Source organism: Zootoca vivipara, chromosome 4 (assembly GCF_963506605.1).
Source record: "Zootoca vivipara chromosome 4, rZooViv1.1, whole genome shotgun sequence".
Taxonomy (NCBI): Eukaryota; Metazoa; Chordata; class Lepidosauria; order Squamata; family Lacertidae; genus Zootoca; species Zootoca vivipara.
The window spans coordinates 11,869,946-11,887,342 of record NC_083279.1 but is presented as its reverse complement, the minus strand read 5'-3'; the positions used below and the strand labels follow the sequence as shown (position 1 = coordinate 11,887,342).

General features: G+C 43.7%; 1 protein-coding gene across 1 annotated transcript in view; it reads left to right on the top strand.

The window, feature by feature from the left end:
• The window catches only part of GPC6 (glypican 6), a 710,861-nt gene that overhangs the window by 378,615 nt on the left and 314,849 nt on the right, over positions 1-17,397 (top strand). The window contains exon 3 of the mRNA XM_035116478.2: positions 6,703-7,094. Coding sequence (XP_034972369.1) covers positions 6,703-7,094 — 392 coding nt within the window. The remainder of the gene's footprint in view (positions 1-6,702; positions 7,095-17,397) is intronic.

The window sequence follows — 17,397 nt, the reverse complement described above, 5'->3', positions numbered from 1 at the left end:
CAGCCTTCAGACATGAGGTAAAGTATTTATTTAATTGAGTTATTGCATTCGTAATACACCCTAATTCCTAGAATCTCAAGACAGCAAGCATAGTTCTTATTTCCTCATTTTATTTTCACAAGACATCAGTTAGGCTGATAGGTGGTAGTGACAGGCTCAAGGGATTTGAACCTGGGATCCTGCCCTAATCCAATAGCACTAACCACTATACCACATTATCTCTCAGTTATGTCCACTGATTGCATACAGATTCCTTTTGTATGCTACATAATATGAAGGTAGCAAACCTCTGGATTTGTTGCAATGGCTTTGTCATGCATCATACAATGTGCATTAGGTACTTAGTTTGTTTTTTAAAAAACAACAACAAAGTCAGTTTGTGACATGGGAGACCAGAAGGAAACTGGAAGATTTAGACCAGCCTCTTGAAATAAAAAGCCACTCATTCTCCTGTGTGTGTGTGTGTGTGTGTGTGTGTGTGTTATTAGGAATTGTGGCATCTGCCCATATATGCTGTGATTTTACTCTTCATCAGATCATCGTTATAGATTTGTCTTTCCACATGCATTTTCTTTATGTCCCTAAATATGGCTGCAATGTGTGCTTTATGCTTGTCTGTTACCACGTGGTACTGATGAGAGATAGAGGAGAAGAAAGAAGTGTCTCCAATGAGGACTGAGTTGGCTCAGCCACAATAACTGAACACTAATATCTGACCTCTGATAAAGAATAAAGAAAAGAAGAAGATGTCGTTGATAAAAAGAAAACATGGGTATAATTTTTTAACAATGGCAGCCCAGGGATGCATGCTTTCCTAAGTATTATACTTTCTTTTTGACCCTATTTACAGCACCATACTATATCTGTCTACTCAGTAGTAAGCCCTGTTGACTCCCATGAGACTTACTCCCATGGTCAGTGTATCCTTGGTGTAAATTAGAGAATGCATTATAGCATTGACCTTGCATTTACTGTATGGCTGATGTTTTCCCACTGACCTTGTGGGAACAAACGCAATATTTGCAGAGGTGGTTGTTCCAGGGACAGGCCATAAAACAGGGACATTTCCCATCAATTGAAAGAAAATATATTGAGGAAAGAAAAGCTCTTTTCAAGATCCACTATGTGCTACATGTGCAATCTGTCTTGTCAGCAAAAAAATTCCTAACAGTTCTGAAAGCATTGACCAAATCTGTTCCTAATATATCACCAGTTAGAATGCAGGCTGTTGCTTGTTTCCCATTAGACAGGAGTTAAAATAACTCATAATATTCCATAAAGAAAGTTGTACTTATTCCACATCAACTGGGGCCTTCTTGTAACACCACTATTTCCTATAAAAGAGCAATTAATATACCAGATACACAATATTCTAATAGCTTTAGCTAGATATTTGTGATTGATTTATCTTGCCAGAAAATAAATGTGTTTGGAACAAAAGGATAAATTTCCTTTGTTTCCTGCTTTCTCCTGCTCGCAACTTACAGTTTTACTCTCTTGCATTGCTCTGCTTTCTTTCTCTTCCTTTCTCACTTTCCATTCTTCATCTTCAAATTCTTGTGGCTTATATGTTTAATACATATTTAAATATTTAATACATTTCATAAATTTGAACTTCTAATCTGTTAGCTAATTTTTCTTGTCGAGTGACATGTGCTTCATCTGTGGGATAAGAAAACAAGACTGCAAACCTGCTACTATGAAACCCTCTCATTAACACCAAGACATATGTTTGTAATATATGAAATTGTATCTACCAGTCTAGGATTAGGCTTGGATCTCATATGAAAAGCCATAAAATCTAATTACTTATAGTGACAACAAGAGAGAGAGAGAGAGCTTTTATTATAACATTTTCTTATTCCTAAGCCTTTAACTGTTAACTTTAACATTGTTTAATTAATACAGTGGTGGTTTTGTAATGCTGAAGAAAGTTTATAATAAATGAAGTGAAAAAGTTTCTAGTGTGGCTTCAATAAAGCCACGTGTTAAAAGGGATTTCCCTCTATTAGCGATGTGAGACTTATTCAGCTCACTGTATAAATGATATACAATGTATTGGATGTAGTTTGCACTTCTGAAAGTAACAGGATACGCCACTGTGGATTATAGGTGATTTGGGAGCACAAACGTTTTGCAAAAAGGAAAACATGACTTGCCAAACTGTTCGTGATTCAGTCCAAAAGGCATTTTAACATGCCCTGCTGGGAACTGGCATTAAACTGGTGTGCTTGTTGGTGAGCCTTTCTGACATCTGCTTTCTTCACTTGGCTCCAAAGGAGGAGTAAAAGCACAAAGATGTGGTCACAATTGGCAGAGTATTCTGAGATCAAATGTTGCTTTAAATGATTTAGGGTGGAGCTATAGCTATCTTAGGAAATACATGTTTCCAGAACTGTATGATTTCAGACAAAGAGAGTGTATATCACTGGTAGGTGGAAGAGAAGAGCTTTGCACTTGAACTTGCTCCCCCCATGCAATCTGTTCTTCTTTTGGCCAGCTTCACTTATTTGTGGTTTCATAATTTCCTTCTAGTATTATTATTATTATTATTACTTTTATTATTATTATTATTATTTTCCCCAGCCACTCTGGGCGGCTTCCAACAAAATATTAAAAATACTATAAAACATCAAACATTAAAGACTTCCCTTCAGATGTCTTCTAAAAGTCAGATAGTTGTTTATTTCCTTGACATCTGATGGGAGGGCGTTCCACAGGGCGGGCGCCACTACCGAGAAGGCCCTCTGCCTGGTTCCCTGCAATCTCACTTCTTGCAATGAGGGAACCACCAGAATTCCTTCAGAGCTGGACCTCAGTATCCGGGCTGGACGATGCGGGTGGAGATGCTCCTTCAGGTATAGTGGGCCGAGGCCATTTAGGGCTTTAAAGGTCAGCACCATCATTTTGAATGGTGTTCGGAAATGTGCTGGGAGCCAATGTAGGTCTTTCAGGACCGATGATATATGGTCCCGACGGCCATTCCCACTCACCTGTCTAGCTGTCACATTCTGGTTAAGTTGTAGTTTCTGGGTTACCTTCAAAGGTAGCCCCACATAAAATAAGGTTACCAGATTTTTTTCAATGAATCCGGGGACACTTTTCAACTTCAATGGATTTTGTATGGGGACTGATTTGTAAATCCTGGGATTGTCCCCAGGAAATGGGGGCATCTGGCAACCTTAACATAGAGCTCATTGCAGTAGTCCAAGCGGGAGATAACTAGAGCATGCACCACTCTGGCGAGGCAGGTAGGGTCTCAGCCTGCATACCAGATGGAGCTGATAAACAGCTGCCCTGGACACAGAATTGACCTGCGCCTCCATGGACAGCTGTGAGTCCAAAATGACTCCCAGGCTGCGCACCTGGTCCTTCAGGGTACAGTTACCCCATTCAGGAGCAGGGAGTCCTCCACACCTGCCCGCCTCCTGTCCCCCACAAACAGTGCTTCTGTGCTTCACTGGAGAAAAACCCATTAAAATTGGGTCATGGTGGGAATCAGCTACTACTCCTACCATCCCATGACAAGTGCTTCCTGACCCACGTGCACATTAGTAAAAAAAACCACTGTGCTTGGAAATCCAGATTTCCTTTAGAAGTCCTGTTTCATCCTAAGCAAAGCTTGAGGTTACTTGCTGTAACCTCTTCCATTAGGGAAGAGCGCTAAGGATTTTGGTTGGGGGAGAATCATGAGTCAACCATGTGATGGGAACTACAATCAAAAGCAAGTGATTGGTACCTTTCACTGGACAAGTGGCATTGCAAACAGCAGGGACAAGGGGTCTGACTTTATTTGTTACTGTAGTGGGGGAGGGCAATGGTTTGAAGCCCCTCCTCTTGCCACAGTACTGATCTATCTCCTCCTTCCGCTGCCCACTTATGAAAAAGACATAGAATATGTGCATGGAGTCACAAACTATTAAGAATCAGATAAATGTTCCATGAACAGGAATGGTAGGAGTGGTAGAAATGGAGGCAGAATGCCTTTCCACACTCAATACGTGAGATGCTGGGTGCTCGAAACGTAGCAATAGGGTGCTCCAAGTGCAGCAGCAGACAGAACAGTTCTTCCAGGATAATGAACTGTTTCAATGATAATTCTTCACCAGCAAATGAATTGTCCCCAAAGGTACATCAAATCGCCATGGATCAGCAATCACTTAAAAGTGTCGTAAGCTTACAGTGTTCTGTTTTGCAACACAGGGGAATTTTCTTTGGTGTACACTTATCAAAAAGAACAGTTACGCACATGTGGCATCTAGTTCCCCCCTTATGCTGAACCCAACTATGACAGTCTCATCTGATTTTCTTCTCATTCTGAGCATAACCATGTGCTAAATTAGGCTCTGCTGTGATTGCATTCCTCTAAGTTACTCCCTCATCTCCCTCCATTCCCACCTGCGAGCCTCTAAAACAACACTTTATTTTAGACTTGTTGACTTAGGCACACCATTTGCTAAATAGCATTCTTCCCCTTACTTCATACTCAAAAGCAGAAACACTGCCAATTCAGTTTCTAAGTGAAAAGAGCTGTATTGCTTAAACAATCCTTTAAATACACACGGAACAGCTTTCATAGCAGTTTTCCTTAAAAGCATATTTAACATTTAGGGCTATGGTTGTTTTTTTATTGTTTTTTTAAAAAAATGATATATACTGCACCCTCAGGAGGAATCCAATGTTCTCTTAATATTCTTTCAAAGGAACTCTTCTCAAATTCAAATCTTCAGAGCAAAGCTGCATAATATTGACCATCCCACATGCATAGGCAACAAGATTCTTGGCACAAGATTCTTTCTTGACCAGGTAATTAAGGATGGAGATAGGCAACTTTTTTTTTAAGTTGAAGGCTGCATGCCCAGAATAGATGTGTCCAAGGAAGTGGGGTGCCCAGAGTTTGTGCAACTACCCCACATTTTCATACACATTGCACAACCACAAAGAGAGGCACAGAGTCCACAGCTGTCAAGGAGCTGTCAGGCAAGTGCAGGTCCTCTGCGGGGCAGGAAAGAAAGTGAGGCAAGAAATGCAATTAACTTTTATTCACAGAAAGGAACAACACAGCAGTGTTACTCTGGCTCAACTCATTAAGAATGAGATGTCGCTGAATCTGACCACTGGCCCCACCTACTACTCGAGCCTCTCCACTCTGGATCCCTCCCAAGCAGACAGAGACTGTGACAAGGGAGTGGATTCCTCCTCTGAGCCTGCTTGGCTCATTGCTCAGGATGCGCAGGACCCTCCTTGAGTCAGAGGAGATCCAGCAGGACTGGGACTGTCCAACTGCTAGGTAGCAGGGACCATCTCTGACTGCTGACCTTTAAAGCCTTAAACGGCCTTCATCCTGTATACCTGAAGGAGCATCTCCACCTGCAGGTCCAGCTCCGAGGGCCTTCTGGCGGTACCCTCACTGTGAGAAACAAAGTTACAGGGAACCAGGCAGAGGGCCTTCTCGGTAGTGGCACCCACCCTGTGGAACGCCCTCCCACCAGATGTCAAAGAAAAAAATGATACAGAACCTAAATGATACAGAACCTAAATGGCAGGAAATTTTATATAATAAGGGAACCAATGTTAAGTGTTTGGAGGTATTTTTCTTTTGTTCCTATTTTTTGTTTGCTGTTATTATTATTATTATTATTATTATTATTATTATTATTATTATTTCTTCTTCTTCTTTTCTCTCTTCAATTCGGCTTTTTTTCCCTCCCTTTTTCCCCTCCCTTTCCCCCTTTTTTCCATTTTTGTGTGTGCTTTTTTGTATTGATTATGTTTGAGTATGGTATGTAATGTTGTGTTATTATTGCTTATGTTTGCTTATGTTATGTTATTTTTCGTTATTTTATGCTGAAATAATTTGTGGTGATGTGTAAATTTTTTAATCATGAAATAAAGACAATTTTTAATTTTTAAAAAATTAATTAAAATAAAACATCCACCAGAGTTTTAGAAGACATCTGAAGGCAGCCCTGTTTAGGGAAGTTTTTAATATTTAACAGACCATTATATTTTAATATTTTGTTGGAAGCCACCCAGAGTGGCTGGGGAAACCCAGCCAGATGGGTGGGGTATAAATAATAATAAATTGTTGTTGATGTTGTTGTTGTTGTTGTTGTTGTTAGTCTCTGCTGAGTCTGCACTGACATTGAGACCCAGCCTCCAGCCCTGTCCTGGAAGGGCCTCCTTCTTCTGACCCCCCTACCCTTGATTGCTCCAGCCTCCTTCTTCAAGCATCTCCCAGCTCGTCCCTTCCCCAGACTGCTCTCCAGTGTCTCACCACCATGACCTGAGGTCTAAATTGTCTTCTGTGTCATCCTTGGTGGGCTCTAGGCTAGGCGGCACCAATCATTCTTCCTCAGACAGCCAGTCTCTGACGATAGCTGACTGGTGCAGATCAGTGGAAGGGTGCAGCCGAGTGCTGCAATGGGACAGAAGAGTGTGCTTTTTCTGCTCTACAGTGTATTGGTTAAGGAGTGAAGAAAGAACAATTTTAATATCCTACCTACACAGTAGTTGTCTGGGCAGGTAGGCTGAAATATCTCCCTTCAGCTCGGTGCTATGATGTTACCCCATAGTTGTGGCACACAACTTTAAAAATTGAAAAAAATGTGACGCTGTCTTAATCCCGATTATCACTAATATTGTTTGCTTTCCTTCATATTATATATTTTTTTCTTACGCTTATGCTTCTATTTTGTATAGAATTTTTCCGAGAACTCCTGGAGAATGCCGAAAGATCTTTAAATGATATGTTTGTACGGACATACGGCATGCTGTACATGCAGAATTCGGAAGTGTTCCAGGACCTCTTCATAGAACTGAAACGGTATTATACGGGAGGCAACGTGAACTTGGAGGAAATGTTGAATGACTTCTGGGCTCGGCTATTAGAGCGAATGTTCCAGCTCATCAACCCCCACTATCATTTCTCGGAGGACTACCTGGAGTGTGTAAGCAAATACACAGACCAGCTTAAACCTTTCGGAGACGTGCCCAGGAAACTGAAGGTTCAAGTGACAAGAGCTTTCATCGCTGCCAGGACCTTTGTTCAGGGGCTGACCGTAGGCAGAGAAGTTGCTAACAGAGTATCTAAGGTAATCCAAATTATTTCTTTTCATTGCTGGCTCTTTCCTTTCAATGCTTCACTGGAGCCTTCATCTCCTATTCCATGCTGTCCTTTATGGTGCACAACTTCCAATCTATGGCACAATTATAGCTGAAAGGCAAGTTTGTTGACGTGTAACTGTGGGATGTTTTCTTCCTTGGACTCTGTCGAGATGATAGCTGTACTGTCGAGATTTCCGTTTAGAAAGGAACATATGTATGTCAGTATTCACGGAGCACAAATCCCTTTATAGGGATGCCAGCCTGCTTGCCCCACATTTCCCCCTCCTTCTGAGTCTTAGTCTCTGAGACCTGATTCCAGCATGATGAGGAGCTCTGGAGTACAACTAATGGAGTTCATGTCGGATGCTGCAGGTGGAAAGCTAGCCTGTAATGAATGTCTGAGGGTGATAGGGGTGGACAGATCTGTCGGTGTTGGTTTTTAACTTTTCCTCATTTTATTTACGTTCAGACAAACTGTTTCCTGCATCAATTTGCAATTTTTTAAAGAAAGTAACCTCCCCCATTCATACATGCATTTCCAAGCACATTTCTTCAAGCATTTTCCTCCAGCACAATACATTTCTGTAAGTTATTTTCACATTTTTCTGTGCTCTTTTCCCAATGCACACATTTTGCACGTGTCTTTTGCCTGGAGAACTGCATCACAAAATGTAGAGAAGTGTAAATTTATCAGGACAGCTTCATTTGGCTCCTGGATTGATTCACAGAGTGCAAATTAGGTAGGTGCGAATGGAACAAATTTCTTCTACATCACCAGAAGTTATATGATCTAAGGCCAGACATGGTATCAAATGAAAGATTTTTGTCATTAGGATCTCCCAAGTTTGTTCTTTTTTCTTGGATTGGGGCAAGCCTCTCTTCTCTTCTCATTTGTTTTAAACATCTTTCCAGTATATAAATCCAAACCATATGCTTGTCAGCTAAAGAAGAAACAAAACATGTAAATGCATGACATCAATATCCCAAAAGGAGGATTATTTGATCAAAGGTTATGTCCCAAGCAGAGCAGTGGAACCTGGGGACTGATGATGGACAAAACCATGATTGTCATTTTTACAAATGTTGATCTTTGCAAAGCCGTTAGTTCTGACTTATGATTTTGGATGGTGCTGATAAGAGGTTCCAACTAAACATCAGGAAGAATTTTGTGATGGTAAAATCTATTTGACAGGGAAAGGACTCCCTCGGGAGGCTGTGAACTTTCCTTCATTGGAGGTTTTTAAGCAGAAATTGGATGGCCATCTGTCATGGAAGCTTTAGTCGAGATTCCTGCATTTCAGGGGGTTGGAATAGATGACCCTTGGGACCCCTTCCAACAATTAGCTTAGATGGTTAGAGCATGGTGCTGGTAATGCCAAGGTTGATAGTTTGATCACAGTATGCGACAGCCAGGGGCAAACTAAGGCGTTCCGGCACCCGGTGCGGCACCGTGGCCGTGCACCCAGGGGTGGGACGTCACCATGCATGACACATGTGTTGTACACGCATGACGCATGCGCTGCTGACACCCCTCCCTGGCCCGCCCCTTGCCTCTGCCCCAGCAGGAAAGAAGCAAAGCGCACGCCGAGCAAGTGAGCAAGCAGCCAGCCGCCGAGCAAGGCTTTTACCGGGCAGCGGCTGGCTGCTCGCTTGCAGAGGGGTGCCGAGTGTCACCCCCCCCCAGAGGGGAACCTGGGGTGCAGCGCCCCCTTGCTACGCCCCTGGGGACAGCTGCATATTCCTACATTGGACTAGATGATCCTCAGGGTCCCTTCCAACTCTACAATTCTTTGATTCTGTGAAATAATTTAAATGTATATTATCCATTCAGAGCACTGAAGACCCAAGCCAAACTGTTTGTCCTTACTATTGTGAATCGTTGCATTGATGCTTTCTTTTCCGAGGCTTCCCCCACATTCTAGTCTAAAAAGAGAGTGTGAAGGCGGCAATCTGATTAAATAATTTACATTCAGATCACAGAATGTAGTTGAGTAGGTAAAGAGTAGACGGCTCAAATCCAGAATATAAAAATAAGTCATCTGTCACATTCCCCCGCCCACTCCGTATTGCAGATCTCTGTAATCTACTGGGAGGTGTTCTGATGCAAAAAGGAATGATGTGGATGACTTGGAGTCTTCATGATTAATGAAATATTCAGCAAAGAATTTGCTCGCCTTCTCTGTAACTGTGTGCATGCTTTTCGTCAGTGTCTCTCTTGTACTTCAAGAACTCGCAGCAGCCCACAGCTTTGACATATCTTTAATATAGATAACGGTAAGTGAGGGCTTGCAGTTGTTTCAGGAATTGCTCTGTATTGGCCGTGAAGTTAATTTCCACTGTGTTGTCAAACTTCAAGAGGCTGGTCTTCATTTAGATGAAATTATAAAAAGGACAAAGAAGTGACACTTTTCACTGGGTCGCCAGTAATGCAGCAATATCACAACCCATGGGTGCCAATAGGACATAGCTCCTACTTTGCAAGCTTTGGATCAGGGAAGTATGGGTTTAAATTCCAGCTCACATGTGACAGATACTAACACTCCACATGGTTGCTGTGCTGATATCTGGGCTGATTCAGTGTATCTTGCTCTGAGTACCTTAAAGCAAAGGTATAAAACAAAGGTGACCCTGCCCAAAAAAAACACCCCAAACCCACCCCTAATGCTGTTATTTGAAATGACATTCTCCCAGGTTAGCAAAACCTGTGTTATGTTTTTTCTGATACAGGTTGCCAGGATATATCTGAGCCCTGATTTACCGTAGCTGGGATGAGTGAGTTATGCCAGGGGAGATCAACTGAGCCAGGAATCCTCCAGCTGAGCTGGAGATCTCCTGCATCGTGAGTTGTTCCTCCAGGTGGACTTTTCCATAAGATTACGTCCTTTCAGAGTTAGATCTGTCTAAGAAAAACAATAAACCACAGCCAGAATTTGATGTGGTTAGGGTATATTGCATATTTTTATTGCAATATACCATTGTTTTCCCTGACCTACGATTGACTTCTTTGTTATGAAGTTATAACTTCCTCTTTGGGATAGCTACATGGGAGGTGCCAGCCCGATCACATAAGAAGTTGAAATGCTATTATGTAGATACATAGCCAACCAGCTATGTGTCAGCACTGATGGCGAACAAAATAGCATTGCTCTTACTTTCAATTCTTAAATCGTTTGATCGCTTTCAACAGGACACTCCAAAATTGCTACTGAATCGATTCTTGAGAACTGTTAACAGAAAATGAACATCTAGGTCAGTCTTCTGAAACCTGGTATCTTTCAGATGTGCTATGTTGGCTGGCACCAAAGGGACTTGTAGTTCGAAATTTTGGGTAGCACTAGGTTGGGGAACCAGGTAGCGCTGTGGGTTAAACCACAGAGCCTAGGGCTTGCTGATCAGAAGGTTGGCGGTTCAAATCCCTGCAACGGGGTGAGCTCCTGTTGCTCGGTCCCAGCTTCTGCCCACCTAGCAGTTCGAAAGCACATCAAAGTGCAAGTAGATAAATAGGGACCGCTACAGCGGGAAGGTAAACAGTGTTTCCGTGCGCTGCTCTGGTTCGCCAGAAACAGTTTTGTCATGCTGGCCACATGACCTGGAAGCTGTCTGCAGACAAACGCTGGCTCCCTTGGCCTATAGAGAGAGATTAGCGCCGCAACCACAGAGTCGGACACGACTGGACCTGACTGGACCTGATGGTCAGGGGCCCCTTTACCTTTACCTTTAGGTTGGGGAAAGACCACTCACCTTTCGTGGTGGGCAGCATTGCAGCCGGGCATCTGGGCCCTTGCAGTCATCTGGCTCGGGGACAGGGGATAGATGTCCCCTTGCGCCAATCCCAGCCACATCATGCCTACCTGGCCAATTATGGGATTTATAGGGGAGATGCCTTCATTGGAGGTTTTTAAGTAGAGATTGGGTGGCTTATCTGTCATTGATGCTTCTGTTGATATCCCTGCATTACAGGGGGTTGGGCTAGATCAGGCATAGGCAACCTTGGCTCTCCAGATGTTTTGGAACTACAACTCCCATGTTCCCTAACCACTGGCCCTGTTAGCTAGGGATCATGGGAGTTGTAGTTCCAAAACATCTGGAGAGCCAAGGTTGCCTATGCCTGGGCTAGATGACCCTCCATGTACCTTCCAACTCTATGATTCTAAGTTTACTCCAATCCATTTTTTACAAGCAGTCTGTGGATGTCAGACCCTGTGCCCCTTCTACGAGGAATTACACCCTCCCTCAAAGCAACATTTTAAAGCTAATATATTAATAGTTGACCATGCTACAATTAGAAGTAGTTCTGCTACCATCACAACTGACTGGTATATGGATTGGCAAGTCAACATTTGCAGAATCTTCATGGTCAATATATGAATTCATGCAAAAGGTGACAGAGAAAATAAAAAACAACTCACATGTGTGTGCATTCTAGTGCTGCAAAAATAGCATGCCCGTTTCCAATATCTCCATGTTGGAAAAGTATAGCATAGGAGACAGCTCTAAGCTGCATCCAACTCACATTGGAGCCCCTCAAATTCTCCCATAAAATATAATTATTATGGTCATGCAAATATCTGGAACATTTGACCCTGTAGCTAATATCTTGTTATTCCTGCAAAGGAACTTAACAATTAAATTAGCATCTAATCTTTTTAATGGTTATTTGAAAACTTTTCCGAACACCTGGTGTCAATTACGCCACTGTCTTATTTTTGAAACTGACTGAATCAATTTTGATCACTGGCTTTCATTAAATTATACAGATAGCTGGTTTCTTGCCACAAACACAGTGCTTTCTGGGAAGAGCGGAGCAAATGCAGTAATAGAATTAGAAGGTAAAGGCAAGGTTTAGCAGTGAAAAATGTGCCCTGCTAATTGCCAGTGATCACTTCGAGTTGAAGCCTGCCAGCCTGCTGCTTTTTAAAGACACCAAATCAATATTCTCACAAACTCAGTTTTCATGGTTTATAAATAAGCATTCACCCTCTTTTCTGTGAGGGGGAGAGAAAGCTAAAAATAAAGGTCAATATCAAGTGTCACACTGATTCGTAATATAATTACTCGGAAGGGGGGAACAAATATGACATGCTGATAAAGCAGGTAATTAGGAGCCAAAACAAATAGTATATTAATGCTGGAAAATGCAATTTGAAGACAGTGATAGAGTGTTATGTGAACTGGGTAGAAATGGAGTTATTGCACAGAGGAGGCAAAATGCTGCTTCTGCTAGGCCAAAGCATATAAAAGAATACCAAGTGAAGATTGCCTCTTTTCCCAGGAGCTGAGGGTGTAGGTTGGAGCCATTTATCATGCGCAGAATTTGTTGATTCACTTAAGCATGGATGGGTGCAAACAGGGGCAAAGCAACTGCTTATATACATTCCTGAAAGCCTGGAACACTCCCACCATGATTGGCTGTCTAAACTTTCAAGCTGCGAATCACAACTCAGATTTCAAGGGCCAATGGCAGAGGCCTGAATCCTGAAATGTTCTGTGATTTGACATCATGTATCAAATCAGAGGGACGCGGGTGGTGCTGTGGGTTAAACCACAGAGCCTAGGGCTTGCTGATTAGAAGGTTGGCGGTTCGAATCCCCGTGACGGGGTGAGCTTCTGTTGCTCGTTCCCAGCTCCTGCCAACCTAGCAGTTTGAAAGCACATCCAAGTGCAAGTAGATAAATAGGTACCGCTACAGCAGGAAGGTAAACAGTGTTTCCGTGTGCTGCTCTGGTTCGCCAGAAGCGGCTTTGTCATGCTGGCCACATGACCTGGAAGCTGTACGCCAGCTCCCTCAGTCATAGCTGCCAAGTTTTCCCTTTTCTCACGAGGAAGCCTATTCAGCATAAGGGAATTTCCCTTAAAAAAAGGGATAACTTGGCAGCTATGCCCTCAGTCAATAACGCGATATGAGCGCCGCAACCCCAGAGTCGGTCACAACTGGACCTAACGGTCAGGGGTCCCTTTACCTTTACCCAGGGGTCCCCAGACTTACCGCACAGTGGGCCGGTGCCCGCCGCGCCAACCGCGCGGCGGGCCAGAGGGCAGGGGAGTGCGTGCGCAGCGGGCCGGAGGGCGGGGGAGTGCGCGCCCGTGCGCATGCGCACACGCACACGGGCGGGGGAAAAAATCGCCGAAAATCGCTTGTGCGCATGCGTATGGGCCTCCCCCGACCCGGAAGTGCATCGGAAATGACCTCTTCTGGGTCGGGAGAGGCCCATACGCATGCACAAAATGGATTTTCGGCGATTTTTTGCCGATTTTTCTGATCGTCGCCGCGCCGCGCGCCGTAAGAGCGGGCGGCGGCAGCGGGCGGCGGGGGTCGTCGCGGGCCGGATTGGGAGGCCGATTGGGCCGCATCCGGCCCGGGGGCCGTAGTTTGGGGACCCCTGCCTTTACCTATCAAATCAAAACACAAGAGCTCAGAATCCTTAGTCCTGATTCAAGCTCAGGCAAACACAGACCACTGAATACAGTACATAACACCGGATGCTAAACAGGAGGAAGAGGCTTCTAACCACCTTAAAAGGGGACTTTATTTCTCAGAAGGAACACTCCTTTTAACAGCTACGTAAAGCTACCAAATTTTGCTTTTATTGGCCTTGTGCCTAACCTACCACCTAAAATTAATTTCCACCTTGTTTCTTTTGATTTCTATTTTCCTTCAGTTAAGAACTTTGTGAGTTTCACCTAATGAGCCAGACAGACCTAGTAACAGTCAGTTTGTTCTTGTGTTTTAAGAGATGGGGGAATCAGCCACTGTTACACAGGCCTTGGTGCAACCCAATTCCAGCACAACACCTGTAGAGCCTCATTTGAATGTTTGCTACCTCCTACTCATTCCACATCAAGACTTTGATCAGATGCAGATGCCATGCTTCCAACACCAGCCAGTTTTATTCTCTGTCTCTGCCCCAGCTGTTCTATTTACGTCTAACCTGATGAAGAGTTCTGGACAGCTCAGAAGCTTGTGCACCGTTTTGTGACATTTTGCAGCTCGATAAAAGTATTTGGAATGCTTCTTTTACACTGTTGTAGGATTTCAGTCTCTGTCCTGAGCTAGGTCTTGTATCGTCTCATACAAGTCAGTATCCATTCAGTCGCTTCCTTTAAAGCAGGCATCCCCAAACTGCGGCCCTCCAAATGTTTTGGCCTACAATTCCCATGATCCCTAGCTAACAGGACCAGTGGTCAGGGATGATGGGAATTGTAGTCCAAAACATCTGGAGGGCCGAAGTTTGGGGATGCCTGCTTTAATGGGTATCTTCCATACAGGGGCGGAGGAAGGGGGGCAGTGGGGGCGGTTCGCCCCGGGTTTCACCACTGAGGGGGGTGACAAAATGCCAGGCGGCACTCACCGCGGCACTGGGAGTGACGCGGTGGCTTGGGCGCCCGCAGGCTCCACGCTGCCCTAAACGGTCTGCCTGCTGCCTCCCCCTCAGCTGTAGGGCAACTGAGTGGGATGAGGCAGGCAGACTCCTCGGAGGCCCCACAGAGCATCCTGCCCCAGCTCGCCCCACCCTGTGGGCAGCTGGTCCTGCCCCTGGGCGCAGGGCATGCGCGCCACTCCAGGCACCTGATCGCTGCTTCCATATTCCTTAACTTCTTTTCCCCTGACATGTTAGGACAATTCACACACAGCACAGAAGAGTGGCAACCTTTTCCAACTATTGCTGTGCAAAATACGATCTCACCATGTCTTTCGTCCACCTCAGCACACTGTTCCTTAACAAAGAATGGTTTGAGAGGCTTTTCCTTGCACAGACCATTTCCCACCCTTTCTAGGGTTGTGTTTAGCATCTGGACCACCTTGTATTTGTAATATGCATCTTCACAGTCACGGTAAAGGTTAAGCAGATTGCTGCTGTGAAGAAACTTCAGAGCTCTCTGCCAGTATTGCTGAGAGGTAGGTGTCAGAGGCCAGACTTCCAAAGGATTCCCAAAAAGTTAACTTGTATCGCCACAAGGGCTTACAGAATGACAGTAACAAAAGCCAAGGGGGTGGGGAGGTTTGTAATGAATTCTCTGGTGAGGAAATTTGATAAACGTGCCACCAATGAGCTGGAGCTCATCTGATCCCCACCATTGACTCTTCTGCTGACACTGCCAGAATTGAACATAGCGTAGTTCTTCTGTGATTAATCTTACAGCAGCTTTAGAATTTTTGCTGTTTTAGCATGGCGAAGTAAGGAGGGGGGAAGTGGGGGAAATGCAGAGGAATCAAACGGAGGATGGAAAGGGAGATAAAGAAGCCGGAAGGTTAAATGGCACTCTGAGATGTAAATCATTCTGCGACATGCTGACTTTTTAGAACTACTGGAGTCACTGATTATCTGTAAGATGTTTTAACAGACTGCCAACTGGAAAGGTGTTTTCAAACCGTGGTTTGATAAGGCCTACTTATTTCATTTCTTATGCAGATCTGAAGTAAAAAGAGCAATGGATTCCGCCCATCAAGTCTGCATGCAGTGTGTTATTCAAAAAGATGTATCTGATTTGGGCAAAACGAATGATATTTGAACTGGTTGTCTATTGAAGCAGTTCCTTTAGGGAGACTCATCATTGCCTAATCCACAGGTACCAAGGATGGGTGGGAGCACACTCGGAAATCTAACAAGCTGTTGTGGCCACACAAAAAAATACCTATTTCACATAATAAAAACTGGTGATGCTCGGAAACCCTATCCTTTAAAACAACAACAACAAGCCCACAACCAAACAACAAGAACCTGACCCCCAGAGAAAACCTCCATTTAAAAAAAATCAAATCCTTGTAATGGGCAAAGGGCCTTGGTGGGTGCCAAGGGAAGAATACCCATAAGACCAGTCTCCCTCTGCAAGGAAAGACCTTTCTCTCCCTAGAGAATTAAGTCTGCTCTTTTGGCTCTGTGATGCTCTCTCAAAGAACTACCTTATCAGTAGCAAATGCAACAGAAGTTCCCATGAACTCTTTATGATGGTATTTCTGACATCAGAAATTACTTGGTTCCAACCTGTCTAACAGCATCGTCCTAACCATGTTTATTCAGAAGTATAAATTTAATGGAACATACTCCCTAGTAAGTGGGTTGAGACACACAAGCCTAAGAGACCTCCAACTCAAATTTCTCAGAAACCTCCACAGATTGATCAGTTAGCAATGCCCCTCCTGCCCTGCTCCTCTGCTTCCCAAGACTTATTCCAAAATTCAAATGAAAACCTTTTTTGGGAACAGTTTGATTTGTTAAAGTATGGTCTTTCTTTTACTTAATGGGTTAAAACCCATAATTTGAAGAATTGGTGTAGCGTGGGTTGCCAGCACCCAGGGCAGTATGTATGCACATTAAACTGCCTAACGCTGTCAACATCACCCAAGAGATGCAACCACAGAGAGGGAAAAAAGAGTCATTCCGTTGTTTGGAGAGGTCACTTCCTGGTTTGCATGGAGAAGCTGCTTTCAGCAGAGCCCAGTGACGGAAGTCTGTAGGTGTATTGAAGCAGTTGAAATTTTTTGTCCCTAACAATTTTGCACCTGGGGAACCTTCCCCTGTTCCCCTCCCCCATGCTACCCAACAGATTTGAAGAAGCTTTTAATAGTAAGCTGTTTACACATTTGACACATTGGTTTACATTGGAATGCCTCCATTTACTGGAATGTGCATTCCAGTGTAAAACAGCTTTGGGTGTTTTCATAACCCTTAGTCTGGATTGAATTACTTCTTCAGCCATTTTCACAAGGAATAGCCTTTTGCATTTCCTGCATCTATAATTCAGATGTAAAACCTATATTGACTAGAATACCTACTTATTTGATAAATGATTCCTTTTCACCTCTATTTGATTTTAGCTGGACATTTATAGAACTACTCAATAGTCTAGTCACCCTGAATCTAGATGAGGAAGGCCAGAAAAGTGGCCATTTATAAATAGATGAGATAATATATTCTCCACATCTCTCTTCAAAATGTCATTTTTGGTAAGGTACTGGTATATGGATAAGAATTACGCAAGTCAGTGGCTTTTAAATGGTTTTCCAGTAAAACTGTTTCCTGAAAAACGTAACAGGAGTTCTCCAAAAAGATCCGTCATGGTAGTCAACCTGCCTGAAAGAACTTCCTTTGCAGCATGCAATATTAGAAGACTTTGAGTGCAAACTGAATTTGGTCAGTCATGGCACAAGATTTGCAGAAGCCCTGCACAAGCAAAGAGTGTTTCTTAAGATAAATTCCAGAGCACTCTGCAGCATTCTGTAGTTTGGGATCAATATGGAAATTAGGATGATTGTGTTAGCATTTCATTCCTCCGTTGCTGATGTGTGAC